This window comes from Staurois parvus, unplaced genomic scaffold (genome assembly GCF_062004578.1).
Source record: "Staurois parvus isolate SC_StPar_1 unplaced genomic scaffold, SC_StPar_1.0 ptg000661l, whole genome shotgun sequence".
NCBI classification, from domain to species: Eukaryota; Metazoa; Chordata; class Amphibia; order Anura; family Ranidae; genus Staurois; species Staurois parvus.
In genome coordinates, this window is record NW_028318457.1 from 544,887 (window position 1) to 570,257 (window position 25,371).

The 25,371-nt window shown below is 39.2% G+C and overlaps 1 protein-coding gene across 1 annotated transcript; it reads right to left on the reverse strand.

Annotated features, from left to right (window-relative positions):
- Positions 1 to 616: 616 nt before the first annotated feature.
- CRYBA4 (crystallin beta A4) lies at positions 617 to 20,279 on the reverse strand. Its single transcript, XM_089651715.1, has 6 exons — positions 20,182 to 20,279; positions 14,968 to 15,018; positions 11,365 to 11,483; positions 5,823 to 5,964; positions 2,530 to 2,672; positions 617 to 862 (listed from the first exon to the last, which is right to left on the reverse strand). Exons 1-6 carry the CDS (start codon positions 20,221 to 20,223, stop codon positions 715 to 717), a joined length of 645 nt encoding a protein of 214 aa, XP_089507841.1. The 5' UTR covers positions 20,224 to 20,279; the 3' UTR covers positions 617 to 714.
- Positions 20,280 to 25,371: the final 5,092 nt, after the last annotated feature.

A 25,371-nucleotide genomic window follows, 5' to 3' on the forward strand; every position in this document is an offset into this window, starting at 1 on the left:
TTTGCAGTTATTAATTTCCGGTCTAAAGGTTGCTGTAAATGTGTTAGATGAATCTCTTCCGATTTTGCAAAAATAATCACAGTTGGGCCAAATTTGGAATGTCTGAGGCCAGGGGCGGACTGACAATTCATGGGGCCCCCCGTGCAATAGGGGATCATGGGGCCCCTGTGTCCTTGCCCAAACTCAAAAAAGCCTATGAAAAAGGTACCAGGGGCATCTCATGGGGCCCCCTACTGACCCCGGGCCCTCGGGCAGTGCCCGAGTTTCCAAATAGTCAGTCCGCCCCTGTCTGAGGCTAACCACAGAGCTCAGCAGACACCAAGAGATCTCAAGGTACAAAGTCTATTGACTAGGCTGACTTTTGGCAAGATGTTTTTTGCTCTTCTATAGCTATACTGTGTTGGCGAGCTCAAAGACAACTACAATGTTAGGGTTTATATGCATACCTATGTGTTTTTCAGCCCGCTCAATGATCCCTCAGTAAACTTACTCTTGAAGAGGAAAACTTCTAGGAAAGGTTTGCCCCTTAGGTAAAAAGCTTTATGTTCAATGTAACTAGCTTACTTGAATTAAAGGTCTAATATATTAAATTTCAGACAAAAAAAATTACTATGACTTTATAAGATGATACACAAAAGAAACAAAATTTTTATTGACGTTAAGCATCATTTCATTTGTTTTAGGTTAAAATATGTATCTCCATGTAAAAGGTGGTTACTGCTGAATTCTGCGGATGGATTGGATTTGGAAGGTCTGTGCATGAGATCCCCACTCTCTCCAGTGCTTGTACTCTCCTGAATGACGGTCACACTCCAGGATGTACTGGAAGCCACGGTAACCAGGGTACTGGTAGCACACCCAACTGTAGGGTATTTAAAATAAAACAGATAAATGTGTTTTTCAGTCCTTTCCACAGAAAAATACCTATGGTTGTAATGTTATCAACATTAAAGGAGGACCCTATAAAGGTCTTGATCTGTCATTTGGATGAGGTGAGTGTAGCTTGGTAATTACACCTACTTTCTATGTCTGTACTATACAAATTTGTGGTTTACAAAGTTTTACATGATCCTGTTCTAAAAGCTGCCTATGTGTTCCTGGCAAGACTTTCAAAGAACTGAAACATAAGCCTTAAAATATATTTTCAGGTGCTACCTAAATTTACCCCCAAACATCCCTTTCCCTCTCCAGAGTATGTCCCAGCATTACTTTTTTTCTTTTTTCTTTGTTCCTGTAGTAAGAAATAGCTTTTATTGCTCATTGTGATCTAATGGCCAAGTCTGTAAAATTCAGGGGCAGCTGCTGTGCTTCAATTCCTACTTATGTAAGATAACTCCTTCACCCTCAGAATTATATTACTCAAGAGTCCTTTGCCTGCACACAGTGTGTGGAAACACTCCTGGGAAGCCAAGGCAGCAGTATTGTTTTGCTGGAAAAAGTCATTTTATGCATGCAGTGTGGGATAAAGGGGTAGGGATAGGCAGAGTTTTGAAGTGATGACAATAATGGTTGGGATTTCAGTACAGCAGAGGCACAGCGTTGTCAGCCCAAACAGGAATTTATATGCAAACATATAAAAAGTGGTTCAGCGAGCGCTAGGAGCAATCAATTGGAGCAGCAAATGCACTAAAAGGAAACCTAAAAACCTTATAAAATATTCAAAAAGTGAGGAGTGCAGCGCTAATAAACAATAGATGTATATGGAGATATGCCTGAGGTTCACCATAAATTCGTACCAGTAAATATGTTGAAACAGCATAGATAAAAGTCCACAAAATATTGTATGACAGTTCTCCGATACTTTAGGGAAGTTATAAACAGGCAGGTGACTCCAATATTCCCATCAAGGTGTAAAACTTGGTGTCGTGCAGGAAGTAATTAAATTGCGCACTCACTAGATGCTCAGTAAGTAAGCGCAATGATCAACCAGAGGTCCCCTCTTATCCTGGAAAAAGGTGCAGCTCACACTGGATACTCTCCCTCTAGTGTTGGAATGACGCCTATAGAGGTCTTCTCTAGTTGTGGGCTGCAGTGGGGGTCAGCAAATAATCTCACTCTCCTCTGGGCCTTAAGGGTGGTCACCAATGGGTCCTGCCATCACCGGCATCCAATGGCTGCTCATCTGCCCGTTGCCCGGGGCTTTGTCTGTGAGGCCGCACAGATGGGAATATTGGAGTCACTTGCCTGTTTATAACTTCCTTAAAGTATCAGAGAACTGTCATACAATATTTTGTGGACTTTTATCTATGCTGTTTCAACATATTTACCGGTACGAATTTATGGTGAACCTCAGGCATATCTCCATATACATCTATTGTTTATTAGCGCTGCACTCCTCACTTTTTGAGGAATTTAGATGCATATTAGATTTCTGGTAGATCAAAAAGTATTATTCTGTTCTTGCAGCATTTTTAAAGGGATAATCCATGTGTAAATGTACAAGTATTGCATAGATGTACGGATAGTCTACCCTGACACACATTTTAATTCTCTAAGCTATATGATGTGCTATTTTCACATATGACTTACGCGCCAGACTGAACACGGAAAGAGCCAACTTCATTGTTACACCAGCCCATGGCCTGCAGGGAGGGATAGTCATCGCTCAACTCTCCTTTTCTTCCCAGGAAGTTTTCCTTCTCAAAGATGGTCATTTTGCAGTCACGATGGTTCTAAGCAAGTAATACAGACATTTTTTGTTACAAGACAAACATTTAGTGAACTTGAGAGACACTATAAAGGGTAGAAGAAGACAAATGTTCATTACAAATAGCAGTGATTTGTAGAAGTGGTCTCCAAACTTTATCCTGTGGGCAGAATGTGGACCTTTGCATGCCTGGATGCGGTCCTTGGGACACACACTGCTGTGAGGCACTATTCCTCTCACAGACACCAATGAAACGGCTCATAATGTCCACTGACATTGGTGTGGGGCACCATTCCTTCCACTGACACCAATGATGGGGCACTATTCCTCCTCCTACTGACCACAGGCGCTATATCATTTTTGTACTTCCACTGACCATAAAGTCTGAGACATTGTTACTCCCACTGACACTGGGGGATTTTCTACTTCAACTGGCTACAGTCCAGCTCTCCTAAAGTCTGATGGACAGTAAACTAGCCCTTAGAAAGTTTGGAGACCCCTGATCTATAGTAACTAAGTCAAGTTCACTTTACTTCAATCTGTTTCCTACTGTGTTTCCGTGCACAACAAAGTAACCCCAAACTGCCATCAACTGTCAAATAGCTATAGCATTGCTGTACACAGCAGACAGTACCCTAGTGTCTAGGTGATACACTTAAAAACACCTTCACTACAGAGGGATTTTTTTTAAAGTAGAATTGTAAGTATGCAATAAAAATATAACCAGAATAAAAATTTAAAAGACTTTTGTTTTTCAACCAGCAGTATACTGAACCAGTCCACCTCATTTTGTGTCAGTAATGTGGTGATTTGGGGACCCTATTTGCTTACCTGTTAGTAATGCAGGAGAGGTGTTCTCATACACATCCACTGCAGACTTATATTTGCTTCTCATACGCAAATAGTCAGATGTATCAAAGAAGTTATGTTCTAGCCATCAGTCAGATTTAAACCTACCTTGAAAATATGAATCTGATTGGTAATATAGCAGCAGGGAGGGGTAGGAGTGGTGGTCGGGGTGGTGCCCCTTATATTAGTGGTCAGTGTGGTGCCCCTTTACACCAGTGGTCAGTGGAGATGTTTCTCCTTACATTAATAGTATGTGTGGTGTCATATATTTGTGATCAGTGGAGAAGAAGCCCACTTGCATTGGTGGTTGGTGTAGTTCTTCCTTTACACTAGTGGTCGGTGGAAATGTGCCCCTTTACATCGGTGGTAATTGGAGTAGTGCCAGCTTACATTGGCAATTACCTTTTCAGGTATGCCTAGGTATCCACAACTTAGCCTGTTAGGGTTGGAGCTGCATTGCACTTGTATTTATATTGCCATGAAAGTTTCAGTAAAGTTCAATAACTCTAAGCCTAGCCTGAAGTTACTTTAAGAAGGTGTAGAGGAAGCCAAGAGTTGCCACGGGTAACCAACGACTGCTGGAAAGCAAATAGCAGACTGTCATGAAGCGTGGTACCTGGCATGGCGACGGGCCCTCAGGTAGCGATGGGAAAGGTGCTCTGACACCCTCCCTAGTAATAGGTTCTCCAGAGTTTTGGGACCAAACCTGCGGTACAGAGGCCCCACAGCAGGGCGCATAGTATGGCAGAGTGGAAGGATTTAACTAAGTGCACGCATGAGCTCCGCACTATTTGCACGGCGAGACCCCATTCTGTTACTGAGAGTGAGGCGACAGAGGTACGCTGAACTTGTAGAGAGGGCACAGGCTCAACAATGTCCCTCCTAAATGCAACAACTCCCAGGTCAGGTATGTAATAATACTGGACAGCATGTTTCACAGAGGGGCTCTGTACATTAACATCTGCAGATGATGTATGGCTCGTCTCTAAGTCGGGCCATAATGTTTGACTTCACGTGAACAAGGCACCACCTGCTCCCGGGCATTGATGAGAGCATGCATGCTCAAAAGGTACCCCCACGTGCAGGGCACAGTAGGCTCCACCCACACACTGGATTTCAGCAAAAAATAACAAGTATTTTTCTGTATATGAATTGTTTTAAAGGCATAACATAAAATGGGGAAATGTGCATATATTGCCAATATGTACTGAATATTTTTGTTTTAATTTTGCTAAGTTACAATTTAACTTGTGGATTTCTTGGTGTGCACATTTCCTGGTGTTGGGATGATGTGCTTCTGTGGGTACAGCTGTTTTCTATTTTTTGTACATCAATATGCAAAAAAAAAAAATCATTGTATTGACCTTGTGACTTTTTGTAACATGCAGATTGGTTAGGCCAAGCAAGTTTCGACAGAGGATATTCATCTTAATCTATTTATTCCTACTGATACACTGGTTTGGTTCCAGCCAGGACCTAATTCTCTAGAGTCTTAGGTTTTTATATCCGTACGTGTTTTCCATGACTGTTTCTCTTTCTTCTCACATATTAGCAACATATTGGCGGATTAACTGGCTTCTGTTATAAATTGGATCTAGAATATATACGAGTGCTTGGGACATTGGACTGTATTCTCCATGGGTCTCTGAAGAGCTGTAGAGTATGTTGGCACTGTCTGAATGCCATGAATAAATACTACAAGCCTTCGAGAAAAGATCTCCATGAAACACAGAAAGCTGGGAAAGCAAACTAGAAACGGAAAGAGTCAAAAGACTTTTATGCAAATTTATACTAGATAAATGCCATGGGAAAATAAACCAATGGTTTTTGCTTTTTCTATAACTGTAACCACCGTTCCCTTTAAGATGGCCCTATATATAGCAAAAACCAATATGGGACAATATCTCTAAACTGAATTATTTGAGAGTGTTAATCAGATTGTTAACCATACACGAGTTTTAGATAGCGATAACATTTTTGCAGGCATACACAGTAATAAAATTTAGGACAAACATAGCAGCCAGACAGCTTCTAGCTGTAATATACTCTGCCCCAAGCTAGAAGATGTTAAAATGAGTTATTGCGAGCAAGGCTTATACAAACCCACCAATATTCAGAACCAATATTCATACAGCTGTAACCTGTATTCTAGAATACGTAAAAATTCTAGACATTTTGGTATTAAAAGATAATATATATCTTTTAAATACAGTTATGTGAGTAGGCCAGTATTGATAGGTGGTATGAACTATACTCTATCCTGTCATGTGTAAGTGAAAACTATTATCAGGGGCCCCCTGTGGACTGCTATGGAATGTGTACTTACAGCACAGGCAATTGGTCGGAAGGAGGTCATTCTCTCGACATGGTAAGCATTGCTGCCACTCCAGGCTTCCCAGCGGGGATACTCTCCTCTTTCCAGCACAAACTGCTGACCTTGGAATCCTAAGTGCTCATAGCCGACCCAGCTGTGGGAATAGAAGGCAGACTGTGATTACATTGCATGTGTTAGGAACCTGTATTATCTTGCAGGTTTACACTGAATGCATAAGACTAACATTTTATGTGTTTTTTATTTTTAATTTTATACCTTATGTTTTATTTTTAATGTTTAATTCTCCAGAGTTGGTAAATTGTTAAGAGCTTGCCATTTGTTGTGATGTGTAACTGAATATATCATTATTGTAATGTTATGAAGCAGATACCACTGTATTAAGAATGAAGAAATAACACATTGTAAAGTGTGAATTCCAAAGTGCCTTTGCAGATCGTGCAACATAGATTCGTTTTGCGCTGCACAATATAATGGTATAAAACAGAGAAAAATATCAGTACATATGCAGAAGCCAGTCTTTCTGTATTTCATACAGACCTGCTTGTCTTATGTTTGTCGTTCTTAAGCTAAATATACAAGGCAAAGTTAATTAAACTAGATTACTAATATGGAAAAACAAGTATGACTTTGCTTAACCTAACAACGCATTCCCACTTGATAAATTAATTATTTACAGTTCTCAAGACATAATTTGGAATATTGCTATACTACATTATGCACACAGTGTATTTAATAATTATTATTATTATACAGTATTTATATAGCGCCAAAAAGTTTGCTCAGCGCTGTACATTACAATGGGAGACAGTACATGAGACAATACAGTAACAATACAATACACAAGGGGTTCAAGGGCCCTGCTCCTTGGAGCTTACAATCTAGGAGGGAGGGGATAGTGGTACAGGAGGAAATGGCTGTGGGGGATGGAGTGGTAGGAGGAGTGGAGGAGATCAGCAGTTAGGTGAGGGCGGGGTAGGCTTCCCTGAAGAGATGGGTTTTCAGGGTGCGCCTAAATGTGAGGAGGGTAGGTGACAGTCTGATGGATTGGGGTAGTGAGGTCCAGAGAATGGGGGAAGACCTGGAGAAGTCCTGCAGTCGGGCATGGGAGGAGGAGACAAGGTAGCTAGAAAGTAGGAGGTCTTGTGAGGAGCGAAAAGTACGTGTTGGGTGGTATTTGGATATCAGGTCGGTGAGGTAGTTTGGGGCTGTATTATGAATAGCTTTGTTCGTCAATGTTAGTAGTTTGAATTTTATGTGTTGGGCAATTGGGAGCCAGTGGAGGGAATGACAGAGGGGGGTGGCAGATACGGAGCGGTTGGTAAGGTGGATGAGTCTGGCCGCAGAGTTCAGGATAGACTGAAGCGGGGATAGTCTGTGATGAGGTAAGCCGGTGAGGAGGGAGTTGCAGTAGTAGAGCCGTGAGATAATGAGGGAGTGAATGAGTTGTTTAGTAGTATCTGGGGTTAGGAACGAACGTATTTTGGAGATGTTGCAGAGGTGGAGCCTGCATGAGTTTGCCAGCGATTGGACATGGGGCTGGAAGGACAGATTGGAGTCTAGAGTGACACCTAGAACTTTGGCTTGCGGGGTGGGACTGATGGTGGCGTTATTGGTCGTGATGGAAAGGTTGGGGGGTGGCGCGGGCTGGGGGGAAAACTAGGAGCTCGGTTTTGGAAAGGTTTAATTTGAGGAAGTGGAATGACATCCAGTCTGATATGTCGTTCAGTAGGCATGTGATTCAGGCGGAGACTGAAGGGGTGAGGCGAGGGGTAGAGAGGTAGATTTGTGTGTCATCGGCGTAGAGATGGTAGTTGAAGCCGTGGGAGTGTATCAGTTGGACAAGGGAGGAGGTGTAGATGGAGAAGAGAAGGGGCCTGAGGACAGAGCCTTGGGGGACCCCAACAGACAGGGGGAGAGAGGGGGAGGTGGCAGCGTTATAGGTAACACTGAAGGAGCGCTGGGATAGATAGGAGGAGAGCCAGGAGAGAGCGGAGTCTCTGAGGCCAAAAGAGTATAGTTTTTTAAGGAGGAGGGGGTGGTCAACTGTGTCGAAGGCCGCGGAGAGGTCGAGGAGTAGGAGCACTGAGTAGTGGCCATTAGCTTTGGTGGTTAGCAGGTCGTTGGTGAGCTTGAGTAGCAATTAACCACATAAATACATTCATTGTATTCTAGCAGGGTACTATAGATGTAACAAACATTCTGTTTTGTCCTCATGCGTACTGGGCATTTTAATAACGCTGGTAGCGTTAAATGTATACTTTTTCAGCATTTTTTTGTGTTTTTGCATTAGCGTTTTGCCACATTTAGCCAATTTTTCCATGTTAGCATTTTTAAAAACAAATAAATAAGATTTTGGTTAAAAAAAAAACGCTCAAAACTGCTGGTTTGCCAGCATTTTACCACGTTTTACCAGCGTTAGAGTGTTTTTTCAACTAAAAAACTCCTTCAGATACTATTAGTTCTGGGGGTAAAAAAAACGCTCCTGCCAAAAAAATGCTGAAAAAAGCCTATGTGTGCATGGACACAGGATAACATCCTGGGGAGTTTACTGTCTGTAGAAAAAAATGGCAAAAGCCAAAAACAGCCGCTGTAAAAACATCATTATAATCACAGTGGTTACAGAATAAGGTCTGTATTTTAGTAAAGCCATTCTGGCATTACAATAGTCCAACTACTGAAGGCAGCAGTCGGTTTCCAGGCAGAGCTGCTAACTTGCTCATTCTAGCTGAACCCTCTTCCTGTCCAAGAGTGTTTGGCAAATGTCATGTGAAGGTTTATTTTTCCTCATGCATTAGGCTCAATGCATTCTGGGCGTTTTAATAACGCTGGTAGCGGTAAAGTCACGTTAAAAACATTTTTCAGAGTGTTGCTGCGTTTTTCTGCGTTTGCATTGTTTAGCTTTTTTTTACAAAAAAAAATATTTTGTTTGCTCAAAAAAAGTCCAAAAACGCAGGTTTGCCGCATTTTTCAGTGTTAGAGCATTTTTACAGCTAAAAAACTCCCGTAGAAACCCACTAGTTCTGGGGCTTTTTTTCTAGCCAAAAAAGGCCACTGCCAAAAAACGTTGATTACAGTCTATGTACACATGGACACATAAGATAACATGCTGGGGAGTTTATTGGCTGTAGAAAAAAAGGGCAACAGCCAAAAACAGCAGCTGTAAAAAAAATCCAGTGTGCATGAGGACTTAACCACTTCCTGACCATCCTATAACAGATATACTGCTACAGGACAGCACGGGGATGCAAAATCACGTATATATATATATATGTTATTTTGCATTTCCGGGTAGGGGGTGCAAGCGCGCCCTACCCGCACCACCATTTGCGACCACGGCTGTCAGTCACAGGTTCCCAGCCGGTGATTGCTCGCTGCCTCCGCCTGGTGATTGCCGAGCATCTCGGACGAGGAGGAGTACTGTATGTAAACAATACAGTTCTCCTCCCTGTCAGCTCGTCCACACTACTTTGGATGGCTGTGCACATGTACACATAAAACAGCACACAGTTAACCCTTTGATCACCCCTCATGTTAACCCCTTCTTGCCCAGTGCTATTAGTACAGTGTCAGAGCTTTTTTTTTAGCACTGATCACTTTATTGATGTCACTGGGGATGTCAGTGACACCAAGTCAGTTCCACCCAGTGTCAGAATGCCCTCCGCAGTCTCGCTATAAGTCGCTGATCGCCACCATTACTAGTGAAAAAAAAAATTCCAGTATCTATACTGCCTTTTATAAACGCTATAACTTTCACGTAAACAAATTAATTTACATGTATTGGGATTTTTTTTAGCAAAGACATGTAGCAGAATAAATTTTGGTGTCAATTTATGACGAAATTAGACTTTTAAAATTTTTTACTGGACATGTTTAATAGCAAAAAGTCAACAATATAATTTTTTTCTCAAAATTGGCAGGCTTTTTTTTTATAGCGCAAAAAATAAAAAAGCACAGGCGATCAAATACCACCAAAAGAAAGCTCTATTCTTGGGAAAAAGGGACGCAAATTTCGATTGGGCGCAGCGTTTCATGACCATGCAATTGTCAGTTAAAATAACGCAGCGCCGTAACGCAAAAAATGGCCTGGTCAGGAACAGGGGGGGGGGGTAAATCCTCACGAGGGCAAGTGGCAGAACCACGTCTAGGCTATGGACATTTAAATGTTTACATATTCAAATTAAGCAGTAAATAACCAGTTCATGACCGCCCTATAGCAGATGTACTGCTACAGGGTGGCTACTTTGTGCGAAATCACGTATATATATGTGATTTTGCATTTCCTGGTTGAGGGGGTGTGCGCGCACTCCCGGCAAAGGTAACAGCAGTCACAACAGAAGCCGATCAGCGGGTGCCAGTCAATTGATGACAGCTGGCACATGCTGATTGGCAAAGAGACAGAGAGAACACAGCTCTGCCTATGTAAACAAGGCAGAGCTGTGTCCTGTTGGCAGCGATGTGCTGGATTTTGTTTCACTGCAAAGCAGGGAATAAAATCCAGTACATTACCTAGTAAAAACACCACATAGAAAACACAAAATCACTGGTTAGGCACACCATTACCTTTGATCACCCTAGATGTTTAACCTTTTCCCAGCCAGTGTTATTAATACAGCGACAGTGTACATTTTTAGTACTGATCACTGTATTAGTGTCACTGGTTCCCACAAAGTGTCAGTGTCAGATTGTCCGCCGCAATATTGCAGTCCTGCAATATTGCCACCATTACTAGTTAAATTCAGTATACTGTACACACCATAGTTTGTATACAGTATAACTTTTACGCAAACCAATCAATATATGCTTATTTGGGATTTTGTTTACCAAAAATATGTAGCAGAATACATACTGGCCGAAATTTATGAAGAAATTAGATTTTTAAAATGTTTTTATTGCATATATTTTATAGCAGAAATTAAAAAAAAAATTGTCACCATTTTTTGTTTATAATGCAAAAAATAAAAAAACCCAGCGGAGATCAAATACCACCAAAAGAAAGCTCTATTTGTGGGGGGAAAATTACATAAATGTAATTGATGTACAGCATTGTATGAGCACGCAACTGTCAGTTAAAGTTACACAGTGCCTTATAGCAAAAAATGGCCTGGTCATGAAGGGGGGGTAAATCTTCCGGAGGTGAAGTGGTATATCTTTAAAAACAAGCCCTTACTGTCCTATGTAGCTACCAGCATTCAGTATTCATCCTCAAATTTTACAGCAAAACATTTTCACTTTCATTTTCCATCAGTAGCTCATTTTGCCGTCACTTATCAGCAGTGACTTGCACCTAGCAGCCTTCCGTCCTCTCAAGGAAAACCCAGGAGAAGGAGAGAGAGAAAAGTACCATGAATCAAACTGAACGGCTTCACCACTTTATTTGTGAATTTTGAGGATGAATTGTTGCATATTGATACAGCAGCAGAGGTCAGTGGGGATTATTTTGAATCTTATTTACTGCTTGTTAGGCATATGTAAATATTTGAATGTTCATAGCTTGGCCACAGTGCTATTTTAAACTTGTTTGATTCATACTTACGCTCCACTCTCTATTTTAAATGAGCGGACAGTTTCAAATCCATATTCCATGATATTACAGCACTCAGATGTAAACTCGTGTCTTCGGCCCTGGAAACATTCTTCATCCCAGACAATAATCTGAAATGGAAGCAGTTAGAAGTCAAAGCATGAGTCACATGATGATACAAGGACAAAAGTGACAGACAGCCACAGAGCAAGATGAGGGCAGTGAGAAAGGTATATAAGATTTCCCCAGTGATGCTCCTGAATGACAGAGGAAAAACACCAGTGCATAGCCAGTAATATCATTTGTACAGTTGGTCTAATTAAGCCTTATGTCATGGTGAGTCTGGAGGGTAGTTTGGGCTATCAGCTTTTTCATTTTCCTTGGACTTTTATTGAGCAGAACATAATGCTTTTGGAGATATAAATCTAAGGCAGACCTCAGGGAATAAATGTCTGCATGGAGTAATGGTTTACAGCAGCCTGTTTATCTGGAATCGCAGTGTTGTTTGCTAAGAATTATGGGTAATGATAGCTGACCTAGTAAATTATGTATGTGGCAAGTACTTTCTATATAGTTATGGTTAAAATGAAGTATAGGTCTCTATACAGTATTTAAAATATAAAAACAGTATTAAAACTGATCAGGATAAATGTATGTCTTCATCCCACAGGGAAAGTGTGAAATGTGTCATTTACTGCTTTAATTGGACAATACTTGAAGGACCGGACACTCTGTTATTATGCCATTGGGAGTAGTGAGGATTCCTTTTCTAAAGGGAAATCATTTTAAATAAACACTTTGATGCTTATGACCTGCAGCTTTTAGCTTGCACATTTTGTCATCTAAATTGAGGCTGTTTTTTGGGGGTCCAAAACCTCATGTAGCCCATTATACTGTGTGTTATATATTTATAATACTGTGTGTCTATTATAATATATATATATATATATATATACTTTATATCTCTCAAACATTATGACCAGTCAGTGTAAGTGACCACAACAAAACTCCTTCAAAGAATTGTACTTCCCTGGCTGTTATGTTGAAGGCTTTTTTACTTCAGTTACTGCATACAAGTATTTTGATTAGGAATTCTGACTTTTGAAGCATGCCCATTATATAAGTGTAGAAGCCATAGACAGCCAGATAAAAAAGGTCTGCCTACATATTTCTCTCCGTAGAGTACATAAAAAATTATCTTTCAGTTATGGGTGGAAGAAAACACCCATTGAATTTTATATCTTTGAAAGAATCCAGCCCTGCTTTCTGGCTTTGTTCTTATCAAAACTAGGCAATGTTACAAGTGTCTTCTAAAATGTTAACCATGTGTCTGGTGTGGCTTTTAAGAATATTAGCCATTCCGAGTGCATGAACTGACCTGGAGATGGATATAAATGTAATTCCCTTAGCTATGCCCAATGGATCGGTGCTATTTTAGAAGAAGCTAGACTGGTGGTACTGCACATATACACTGCCTGCCTGCAATGAGGAAAACATACTAAATCTGGATCAGAGGTCCTTAATGATATTTATCAAATTGACATGGGCAGAGGGGCTGAAATATGGAGTTCTTCTAAATGTACACTTAATATTGTAGGTTTTATAAATGAGGCTGTTATTGCTGTTCTGTTTTGAATGTTCTGGCCTCAGGACTGTCTCCACCCAAGTCTCTTAACAGGTATAAAGTGGCAATGGGAAATGTAAATAACACGTATGAACTGTATGTTTGACACTACCTGGGATCAAACCCAAGATATATTTGGTTTGTGCTCCTTGTATTTGCGCTGCTCTGTTCCAGCACCTGCAATAATCCAGTCTAAGCCTTTATATGCATATGTACTGCATATGTTTATTGTTTTCTTTTATATTGAATTTCTGTCTTAGTGGATTGTGGCTATCACCTTTTTTGCCTCTCTTACTCCAACCTGTCCGGTCAGTGTTGTTCATTGTACCAATTCTCAGTTTGTTTGCAACTCTGGTCTTGTTAATCCTTTGTAGTGTATTTCTTGTAATTTTCCATGGTTACTTTCCCCTTTTTACATCTTGTTTCCCCTCTTCTGTGTGTTTCTTACATGGAGTATTACGGGGCAGGTGAGTGGCTGTTTTTTAAAAGTCAGCAGCTAACGTTTTTGTAGCTGCTGACTTTTATTTTTTTGCAATGTGACTGGAACTCCACTTTAATAAGCCAGACACAATCTGGTAGCTGGTAATTATATTTTTGATATGTCTACCTTGTTTGTAATTTGAACCTTGTTTTTGATCCTGCATGTCTGTCATGTTCCCCTGGTTTCTATTCTATACCTAGTAAAGTATGTATTTAACCCCTGTCTCCCAAGCCACAGCCCTGAGACTCTCCTAACCTGTATTCCACAATCAATATCCCACTGACCATTCCAATCTACCAAAAAAAAAAATGGTGGTGGGGGTGCTGAACACTTTGACTTGACACCTTGTAGAGGATTTGAGTGAACTTTCAGCTTTGAAAGTGCTCATTGCTACCTGGTACTTTATATTACTAACTGTTACATACTGGTAAGTCAAGAGTTTATTAATAGTCTAAGGGTAATGGACAGGAGATTTACTGCTGAACAATGAGAAAATATCTACCAAGTTATTCAAACACCAGGAACACTCATTCCTCCATGAAGGTGATTGCAGTGCAAAAAGGGTACTTTCCTCTATTACTATTCTATCAGGCCAACTTTCAAAGAGAATTTCCTTTAGAGATGCTTATTACCCACTCTCAGGAGATCAAAACTGACCAAATTGTTCAATTTTTCAAATTGGGAGCATTGCTTGTTGTTATATGGCTGTTTATTTCCATACTAAGTGCTGAATGCTGGGGTATCCCATTATGAATGTGTTAAACCTGAACTAATTTAGGCCTTCTTCAGGCTTCAACAATTCTGAATAATTTGGTAAACAGCTAATAACTAAGTTCATGCACCTCTGAAGGTTTTGTTTTGGATGAACACTGGGATCCCTTGGCTGAGGTTCCCAGTCTGCCTGCACAATACCTTCAAGGTCGGTGCTATCATCTTTAATTTAAAGCTGTAAACATGTTTGAACTACTCCTTAACCCAAATCTCCTTTTACTGAAGCAATAAAAAGGTATGATATAATTTCTTAATTTTGTCTAACAAGATGGTTTCGGTCAACACTGAAATTCTCTTTCATGTTTTTAAGTTGGATATATACGGTCCTGCTGAGTTGGTTGACATTCAGCACGTGTGTACATCTGTCCTTCAGACAGAAGCTGGTCTTAGGACCGACTTTTGTCAAAGGGACATGCTGGAAAACCAACATCCAATCAGCGCTGATTAATATGTGTGTGTTCTGTTGGGATGGGGGGGAGGGGCACAGTGGGAGAGATCACTGTAATAAGAGTGCTTAATTAGTACATTGATCTCTTTTTGTTGGTCCAGGCTTTACTCTATACAAGAGTCCTAATTCAAGCCCAGTTTCTGAAAAGTGTTGTTGTTATTGTATGGTATACTCTTGCATGTAGTATTTCAATGCAATGCTAGATACTGTATATAATACTCAGGAATTTAAGTGTAATTTCAGAACAAAAAGTTTTGAATTTTAGACACAGTGAACACAGGGGGGAAATACCTTCCAGTGGCCAGCAAATTTAGTACAATGTTGACTCATAGTGGCTCTTTCCTGTGGAAAAAGAAAGAGAAACATTCTTTACAAATTGCTAATATATTTTTTTTACATTTATGCACTTACAATGTATTGTCAAGATATGAATATATACTTTATATGTATTATAGTGCATTGCTTTGTATTGTTTTCATGTCTTAGCATTATAGCACTCTTTCCTGGCTTGATGAAATCAATTTAATTAAATTTTGGATGACCGTACTCTGTTTGTCTAGTGCAACCTTTGCCAATCGTTTAACCCCAAGAAACCCTTGAAATAATTTTTCAGGGCTAATGGAATCCCAACTAAAAATGTTTATGCCTACAGCACATGTGACATAGTGTGATCAGTAAGTGTAGACAGGAAATAAGGATTGTGGTGTCCCAGAGTATTGGACACCCTGGCTGTAAAAAACAAAAACATTTTCAGTAATAATCTTGAAATAATATAATAACAACATCAGAAAAGAAGGCAGAAGCCAGTTGGAAATTACCCACAGCTGATCCAGAGGAAGGTAAAAAAACATATAAAGCATGGTCTTCTCATGACATGGTATGAAGTAAACACAAACTATAAAAGGATCTCAATTAAAAGGGGTAGTACCAAATGTGTAATTATGTTTCCAGCCTGCGCAGAGATGTATTATTTGATAATGACTCAGCGCTGAGTGAACTATTGGCGCTTTATAAATACTGTATAATATTAATAATAATAATAATGACTCCCAGGTCAACTAAGGACTAGCCTGTTGTGAGATCAGCCACAATAAAAACTGTCATTTTCCAGGATTCCTGTGCAGATTTGTAAATCTGGGTAAAAGTGTGCATATAATAAGCAGAGATAATATTGATTATTTTTTTTATTCAAAAACTAGACTGAAGGCTATTATGCTTAGAAAATATGACTTTTATTATAAGTGTACATTCTGGGATAGTGTGATTTTATTCATATAAAAATAGGATATATAGGTTTTTGTAAATATTTTTTACTTATTTGTTCATTTTAAATAGTAAATATTTTATATTAATATTTTATATTTACTCTTTCAATCCAGCAAGTAGAACTCTAGACTTCTTTTTTACCAGATTATTGGGCTAACTTTAACTTTCAGCTTTTCAGTCATGGTTTTGAGTATGTGGGACATACTTCCTCCCTACCCTGCTTTTGCAGCACCATGTAAACTTTCAATAGCAAAGTAATACTACTCATGAAATTACATACAGTATATACATCATCTACAATATTTTCAGAGCTTCTAGAGATTTCTGGAAGGAAAGCCCAACACTAGCTCTGCATTTGTAAAGTGTGCTTGCAGACTGAAGGTCTAGAAAGTACCGTCTCTATTAGGAGAAGAGCAGGTGACATCTTCCCTCTAAATCATTCATTTCACACATTCGGCCATGTGAGTAATCCTAAAATCAGCTTGTTCATTTCACAGCATGGCAATAACCAGCTATCTAAAATCTTTGTATACAAGGCTTGCTCTCTCTAACTGCTGGCTGGAAGGAGTAAATGTGAATGCCAATATGCAATAGTTCATATTTACATGACAAAAAAAAACCTTTTTTAATTTTTTTTTTCTTGTGAATGTTACAAATATATATAGAAAATATTTTAAAATACATTAAAGGCACCACTAACCTTTGGTCTTCCCATACCTAGTAAGGTGGATTTATGGTCATCAAACAGACACCTGGTGCCTGATCACCAACTTATTTACCCAGGCATCTACAAATCCTTATACTCTGTTAGCCTAATGTTGACCTCATGGATTCAAGGTCAAAACATGGACCATTTCTTTCCACTCCTGTATTTTTTTGTTTGCTGGTAAGGATATTCATCACATTGGGATACCATTTGAAAAGTGCACGGGAAGGAGATGTCCAACCAGCTATTTGTCAGAATTCCATGTGTTTAATAATTATCTAACAAAGAGTCTGGCATTGGGGACTCCTGAACATCCTGAAGAACTCTGGCTTAGAAAACTGAGGACACATTTTAAGGAAAGACGAGACCATAGGTTCACGTTCCATTTTGTCTAGCTTCAATACTAGCCATAGCTGTTTTATGTTATTTAACACAGTAATGCAGATCTGTCATTGCATTTTAATACAAGACTAAAAGTTTGCATATGTTATAAGAATGTTATCTCAGTTTCTGTCTTGGTATGCTCTCCAACAAACTGATCGTAGCTGTCCCTATTTTACTTTAGCTATTTCTATATTTATGTTCACAGGGAGCCAAGATTAAGATAGTGTTGTTGTGACTCACTGTTATGTACATATACAAATGACAGATCAAAGATCTATGTATATTGGTACAACCGTTAACTCAGATTCACGGGAAGGAACAATGATTCTTATCACTGAATACACAAAAGCTGGATACATTTGAAAAATTTTCAGCATTATGAAATAGGTCTGCAGTAAATATGTCTGTTTGGAGTACATTACTCTTGGTAAAACAATATGTTGTTTGTATGTTTTTGTTTTTTATGAAGTCATTGAAAAATGTGGCATCTTTTATATTTCATCTTGTCCGAGTTATGCCCTTGCTCTATATAAGTGATTATTAAGAAGTGTGCCAGTCATGCTATGATTTATTATTCAAGCACAATTCAATTTTAGCAGCATGGCATGGATGGGATAAAGATAAAGGCTGTATTGTAAGCGGAAATAAAATACTGTTTTAGTTGCCTAGCGCCAAAACAATGATGTGCACTGACCCATGGCAACCAATCACAAATCGGCTTTCATTGGCATTGAAATGTCTGTCTGGCTTTGAAACTATTGCCTAACAAGGGGAGCTGCTGCAGATTCTTAATGCATGCACAGGGGTAAAAAGGACATTCATTGAATGGCCACACACCCAAAAATAATTTTTGTCTTGTGGATGAAAACCGGTGGCAAGATATACTTGCGGTGGTGAACCTGACTTCTATTTCTATCAGTAAGGAAGTTATACTTTTCCTTTGACAGACAAAGTCTCAATACTCCTTCAGCAATCTCCATTAAGTATTGTAAAATAAAGGTTCATCTGGATAAGATGGACCTGGTATAAGTCATATTTGGGAAGTCAGATGAAAGGATCTCTTAAACAGAGTAAAGAATGATGTTTTTTTACATTTTCTTTTAGAGGGGTGACTGTCAAATAATACATTGAAATATTAACTTTTTATTTTTTATGGCAGCCTGCAGGTGACAAATGTTAGTCTGGTACAGATAAGTGATATTTACTGCTGTCCTGTATTGACCAGCTAAATTATTCTGCCGAATGAGTCAGAAGAGAGACATGCTCCTATGCTCCTCATCAAGCAGAGACAGTTCTACTCAGTGTTCAGTGTCAGGAGTAGTTTATGATTGCAATGCTAATGCTGGGCTTTCTTAATCAACAGCTCAAAATGAACTGTACAGAATAAAGCATAGTAACATGTCTCAATAAATATTGATTTATAAAATACAGATTTTATACAAATATTATAAAACAATTTTATAAAATAAAAGTTGATGGCCTTTCACAAAAAACATCAAATAAAACTGACCAAAAATCACTGTAGTTTGCCTATAATACCTATATAGCTCTGGCCTTCTGCTAGGGTTGCTAATATCTGTTGCATTTGTAGACTGTGAAATGGAAGCTTTATACTGGATAGACTGTCACCGCTATGCCACAAGATATATATAAAATTGAAAATAAATGATGCGGTTTTAATTAAGCTGATATCCAAATTAAAAACATTATCTGCATTTTTCCAGATTAAAAGTTGGTATATCATGATATAACTCCATCTAATTTCCCATCAGTGATTAGCTTTTCAAATACCCAACTCTGACAAATGTTATATAAGCTCGTACCAAACAAGTACGGCGTATATTCTGACTAAAGCCATAAAATCAAGGAGAAACGGATATATTTTAAGCAGCTGACAGATCTGTTGCTGTAAGCGCATTCCGTCATCTGTACTTGAGCAAATCAGGCTATTTCTCATGTCAGAATGTTTGTCTGGGCATTGTAATTTGACTGGCTGGAGAGCATGATTGATATGCAAATGCCAGTCTCCTAGAAAAATGTCCTATAAATGGAAACCAGTCAGAATATTGTCTGATAAGTTACTTACTCTTAGTTACTCATTCTTTCCAGAATGGCCAGAATATTACAGTTCAGTATAATTTGATTTTGCATGTTGGTTATCTTATGTTTTTAATCAGATGTTTTGTATTTATACCTTAAAATGTATTTTTTTAACAAACTGCCTCATAAATACGTCTCGCTAAGTGGATCATTTATAAAAAGTAAAAAAAAATCAGTTTTTTCAACATAATAGATTCTCAAACTGAAAGAATGTCCGTATTTGATTGGCTGATATGGATTTGGAGGCTTGATGTACCATTAACACCATATTGTTTTAATAATTTGTATTAGCCAAATGTAAAGCGTGGCTACAATAGCAAACTTGAAATTATCTATTTTTGCTGGCCCTTGTTACTAGATATGCCCAACCCAAATGAACCTGATAAGGATTCAGCCTAGACTCCTTGATTCGCACCCTTGATTTCTAAATGAATTAATCGGCACTTGCATATTACTACTGATAGAGGTAAGAACACAGCCCTCAGTCCTAAATGGTCTTCTTTGCATTAAAATGAATCACTGTGTCAAAACTAATCTTTAGTAGTTATTGTGCCATTCATTAGTAATGCATGATATCATGCAAAGTTGATTAACTTCGGTACAGAAATTGATTAGATTTTTACTTTACCAAAGTCAGATCAGATAAGAGATGCATTCTGATTGGATAATATACTTTATTGTACTTTGCATATCATTCCTGTTTTTTACAGTGCTTGAGAAAGCCTATATATGTCAATAATATTTCTCTAAAGTTTCCTCATAAAAACCTAATCTGTTCCTCACATCCTCTTTGTACTCTACATTGCCATGTCCTTTTTTGCTAACTACTTATACTAACTAATGGTTTGGTAAGTCTGCAGGATATAAAAAAGTTTTTTTTAGAAGGACTGTCTATTTACTATTTACGAAGCCTGTGCACTTGCTGTCCAATACTTATTACGTAAACCTAGGAAACCTTTGCCTCTCTATTTTATGCACCCTATAACAAAACTGGCCAAACCCATACTAAGAATTGCCTCCTTTGCTGTCCATGGAAATATGGACCTTACCTTGCTGAGATCAAGCAGCTGAGAGTCCGCTGTAGGCAACATGCTGAGTGACTGATCTGCTGGGGTTTATATAGCCTGCTGAATGGGTCATAGGCAGATAGAGACAGCTTTACTGAAACCCCTCAGTCAGCACATGCAGGGAGGCCTCGTTTAGGACCTCTGCGGCCTGAACAATGAATATAATCTATACAGGAGGTGCTAATGTATAGAAGTGCAAGCCCATCACATTTACATTGAGACAGCCATATATAATTTCACCCACAGGATTTGTAAATATCCATATGTGCCTTACCACATAAATTAAAATAACCTAACCCCATGTAGATCATACCAACATGACTTGTATGCCTATCAGCAATGTGATATCAGGTAATCTAAATATTTCTGATACTGATAGAATGCCATAGGTAAAGAACTGCTTATTTTTCACACAGCATTAACTTGGAACATATTATTTAGGGATGAAAGTGAACAAATGACTAAAGCTAAACAGCAGATCTCTAGTGCCACTAAGAGGTAAGATTTCAGAGGAAAGCAAAACACCAAGACAGCTATAGGGAAAAGGATATCATCATCATTCTTTTGTAATGAAGATCAAGCACCCTAACCTTCTATGTCATCTTATCAATGCTATCTGTTACAAATTTAACAAACAAAAATTAAAGCAACTCAACATCCATATCAGTGCAGCTTACAGTTGCAAAATGTGGGAATGGTTAACCGCACAAAGCTTTATCTATGATAATGGCATCATAAAATCTGAAATGTGTTAACTATCCATAAAAGACTGAATAAGAACATGCAAAGCTATAAAACTGACCGATAAAGACTTGAAGAGGAGTTGTGAGCTGACCATTAGATGTAAATGAAGAGGAAGTCTACAATGTCCATATAAGTGTATTCTAATGGTCGGAATGATTGTAAAATACCATAACTGGGCCTGTTATTAAAATACACTCTTTACATGAATCAATAGGGCACATGTCAGCGTTAACTCTGGTCTCTAAACAGTTATAAAAGGCACACATGAATGCAGTTCTGTAATCATTAAAGTGGTTGTAAAACCTAAACACTTTTTACCTTAATGCATTCCCTGCATTAATTCCTTGTAACCCCTTGGTGCTGGCTCCTTCTGGCCCTTTAAGGGGTTTCAGATGCCAGGAGGAGGGGTTTCTGATCATGTGACCGTCGTGATTGGCTGTCACAGTGGGCATATGATCAGAAAGCTCCCAATCGAAAGCCGAGATTGGGAGCTTTCCATTAGCCTGTGGTAACTGTGCCGGGAGCATGCATGCTCAAGCTCCTTACACAATTCTGTTTATCGTTAGGTACGCATTTATGCAGCCTCTCGGCCCACCAGCCGAGAGGCTACATATATGCGTACAGCCAGTAGGAAGGAGTTATGGTAAAAAAAGGTTTAGGTATTAGTATTGCATCATTAACCCACCTCCTATACTTACCTGAGTCCTCACTCAAATCAGCTCTGTGCCCAACGGCTCTCTTCTCTCTTCCTGCCCTCACAAGTTTGCTGAGGCATTGGCTCCCACTGCTGTCAGTCAAATCCTGTGACGAAGGAGCGGTGCGAGGCTGAGTTTATGGACGCAGGCAGTGCAGCTCGGGATCTAGTTGTACCACGATAGGAAGCAGCTTCTTATGGTGGCACACCGAGAAGAAGAGAAGCCAGGAGTGCCAGCGTGGGACCTGAGAAGAGGGGGTTCAGGGCCACTCTGTGCTGAACCCCCTCAGATCCCTGCTGGCACTCCTGGCTCCTTCACTTCTTGGTAAGTATACCATGTTTGTTATTTTTAAAAAATCCATTATAATCACTTTAATACATCATTAAATCTATTTTTCAAAGTATCTGAATTTGACTTGGTATGTCTTGAACTTCCAGTACAGCAGAGCTGGAGTGTGAGAAGAAGAAGCAGTACAGGGAGCCAATCAGTTAATATGCTGTCAACAAGAGTACCAATAGAAAGAGAAAGCAAAGTGACAGAGACATGAACTTATCACTGTGCTGCTTTTCTATTCACTGTCCAGTCACAGGCTGGGAGGGTCCTGGATGAACGGGGCTCAGAGGAAGTGGGTCAAAAGATGCTGGTCATCCAGTTGAGGAAATCTAGCAGCAGCAAAAAAGTACTGCAGAGTAAATCTCTCAATTGAAAGTGAATATTGCTAGTTTGTCATTTTTTTCTTATAACTGGCTATGCAATTTTATCCTACTTTTGGCTGTTATTCTTCTTTAAGAAATCACATTATTTTTAAGTTTTAGACCCCGTTCACACTTAAGAGTTTTTCAGCTTGACGCTCAGAAATACTCAACAAGTAAAATACCATTATTTTCAATGGCCCCCTGTTCACACCTGAGCATTCTGCCACCTGTAAAAACACATTCAAAAAAGTACTTGTGCTACTTTTCAGGCAGATCTGAGCATTTTGTCCCAATAGCCTTGAATCGAAAATCCCAGGACAGTGGTAATGAGCTTTTTTTAAAGTGTTTTTTTCAGGCATTTTCAGCTCAAACAGAAGCTATTTCAATTGGCCACAGCAAATACATCTAAATGAAAAACGCCTGAAAAAAAACCACCTATAATATTTGCAAATCTACTCAGAAAACAGCTCAAAAACACCTGAAAAAAAAACACTTGAAAAAAAGCCTGAAAAACTGAATGTAGCCTAAGATTACAAACATGCTTTTATAATTCCAATAGTAAAATAATGGCTGTACCTTGGTTGATTACTACAGAAAATCTATGGTTTCCAGTCAGCAGTGACATAGGAGGCTCAAAAGACTGCTCAGTATACTGTATATAATAAAGCATGTGGTTTACAAAACTTGTCTATTACAGCAATACACAGAAATAAGGGTGTTTTTACATTAAGGGCTCTTTCATGTGGCAGCTGGTGTGCACTGCAAAGATAGTGTTGAGGCACTGATCCTGTCATGCCCAGCACAGTCCCAGCACTAATGATGTGAAAGGGCCCTAACACAGGCTGTTTACATAAACTTGATCTCTTTCAGACTTGTATTAATTCAATCTCCTAGATTGTAAGCTCCAAAGAACAGGGCCCTCGAACCCCTCGTATACTGTTTTGTTACTGTATTGTCAAATGTGTACTGTCCCCCACTGCTCTGTACAGCACTGAGCAAACTTTTTGGCGCTATATAAATACTATATAATAATAATAATAATAATAATTAAAGCCCATTTTAATGTGTAAACAAATGTTAGTTGTCATCATTTGTAATACATTGGAACCTTGCTTAAGGCCCCTATCACACCTTTGCATTTGGGGAGCATGCTTAGAAACTCCAAAAATGCACCAAAAACGCATCTTGCTTGTGGTACCACTAAGCCTAAATGGTATCCCAAAGAGCGTACCAATTGTGTGTCTAAACGCATGAGGTTCACTGTATAAACATTGGTGCATTTGTTCCATGTAAGGAAGCCCATTCAAGTGAATGAGCCGCCAAATGCTGTCACGCAACAAACATGCAGAAAAAGATGTTAAAAAAAAACTGCAAAACATTTGCGTGGGTATGAATGGGGCTTGACAGTTAATTAAATTCAATATATTTCTTTCTGCTCCCGCTCTACTTCTGGTCAACTCCAGATATGGGAGCTGTGTGCAGTCTATGAGACCCACAGCTCTTATATCTATGGATTACCCCCAATTTCCCGATCAGCCACTGGCATAGAGACCATTGATCAGGTAAAATAGAAAACCTCCAAAGATAAGACTGGTCACTCACATCAGGCACAAATTATATATTCTTTTAAGGCACACTGTTAGCCTGCTGACTCAACCCACTGATACCACCTCATCAGTGATTTTCCCCACACCTTCCTTCTTTTTTAGCAGATACACATGACCAGGGGCGGACTGACAACTCATGGGGCCCCCGGGCAATAGGGGATCATGGGGCCCCTGTGTCCTTGCCTAAACTCAAAAAAAACCTATGAAAAAGGTACCAGGGGCATCTCATGGGGCCCCCTATTGACCCTGGGCCCTCGGGCAGTGCCCGAGTTTTCAAATGGTCAGTCCGCCCCTGCACATGACTGCCATATATAGTAGGCATACAACCTTCTGATGCAATATAAAGTGTGTTTAAAGCAACACAAATTGTAATGCAACGCATTAGGAAGGGGAGGAAATTTCAAAAGTGAGAGAAAATTCCCTCTTAGATATTTGGCACTGAAACAATTGTTTGGAAAATTTCTCTTCATCTTCTGTTTCATTGATACCTGTAAAAGTTTGGATTTCCCATCACTTTCTGTCGCAATGATTACCAGAACAAAGACTGAGGATTCAGAAGGGACACAGACAGCAATGAAAACCTGACAGAGCAACCTTTCTCAAGCTTTTCGACACAGGCAAACCTTTGACATATCGAAAAAATAGAACAGAAAAAAGCCACCTGTAAAGGCACAAATAGTTTGTGTCCTAGTACTATCTCCGATTCACTTATCATAAAATATGGATTTATAAACCAGGAAATGCATAGTAAACAATGTGGTAGTGTGACAAGAGCAACACCACCTGGAAAAAAGAGGTTACTTAAAGATCCACGCGGAGTAATGTAGGTTCAATGGTTACAAAGAGTACTTTATTTGATCACATAGATCGTGGGGAGGTTAAGCAAAAGCACGGTGAACATATCAGACAAATAAAATCATTTAAAAGCACTTGGCGTCCTCATTCCTGGGTGATTTTGGCACATAGGGAACCATATAAGGCAATGGGGTATTATCTAGCTATATGATCCTAGGTTTCCATATAATTCAAGCTTGTATTTAGGTTAGCCATATATTCTTCAGACGTATTCTTGGTATAGGCCAGCATATGTAGAAAAGCTTCCTGGTAAGTAGAGACAGGAACAAAAAAATATATGGTCTTAAATAGCACATAGATCACACCATAGCTGCCCCATTCAGAGATAGATTGGTACTTTCATTACCTTCGCAGTGACTTGGCTGTCATACCAATATGATGAATGTAGAGACTTCCTGGGTAAACACCCCAAGTGAAACAAAGTCCACAGTAACAAGTGATTCTAGAGATATATATAAAAAATTATATAGATCATACACATCAAGCAGAATCCCTGAATAATGAAAAACAACAAAATAACATAGAGGTATATATTACCATCATTGAAGATCAAGAGGACTCGCGTCGACTTGAAAT

Coding starts and splice junctions, on each gene's coding strand:
- CRYBA4 (XM_089651715.1), bottom strand. CDS start 20,223: ATGTTGCCTACAGCGGACTCTCAGCTGCTTGATCTCAGCAAG. Junction 11,484..14,967: donor AATTTGCTGGCCACTGGAAG/GTATTTCCCCCC, acceptor CTTCCATTTCAG/ATTATTGTCTGGGATGAAGA. Junction 5,965..11,364: donor TTTAAAATAGAGAGTGGAGC/GTAAGTATGAAT, acceptor CTATTCCCACAG/CTGGGTCGGCTATGAGCACT.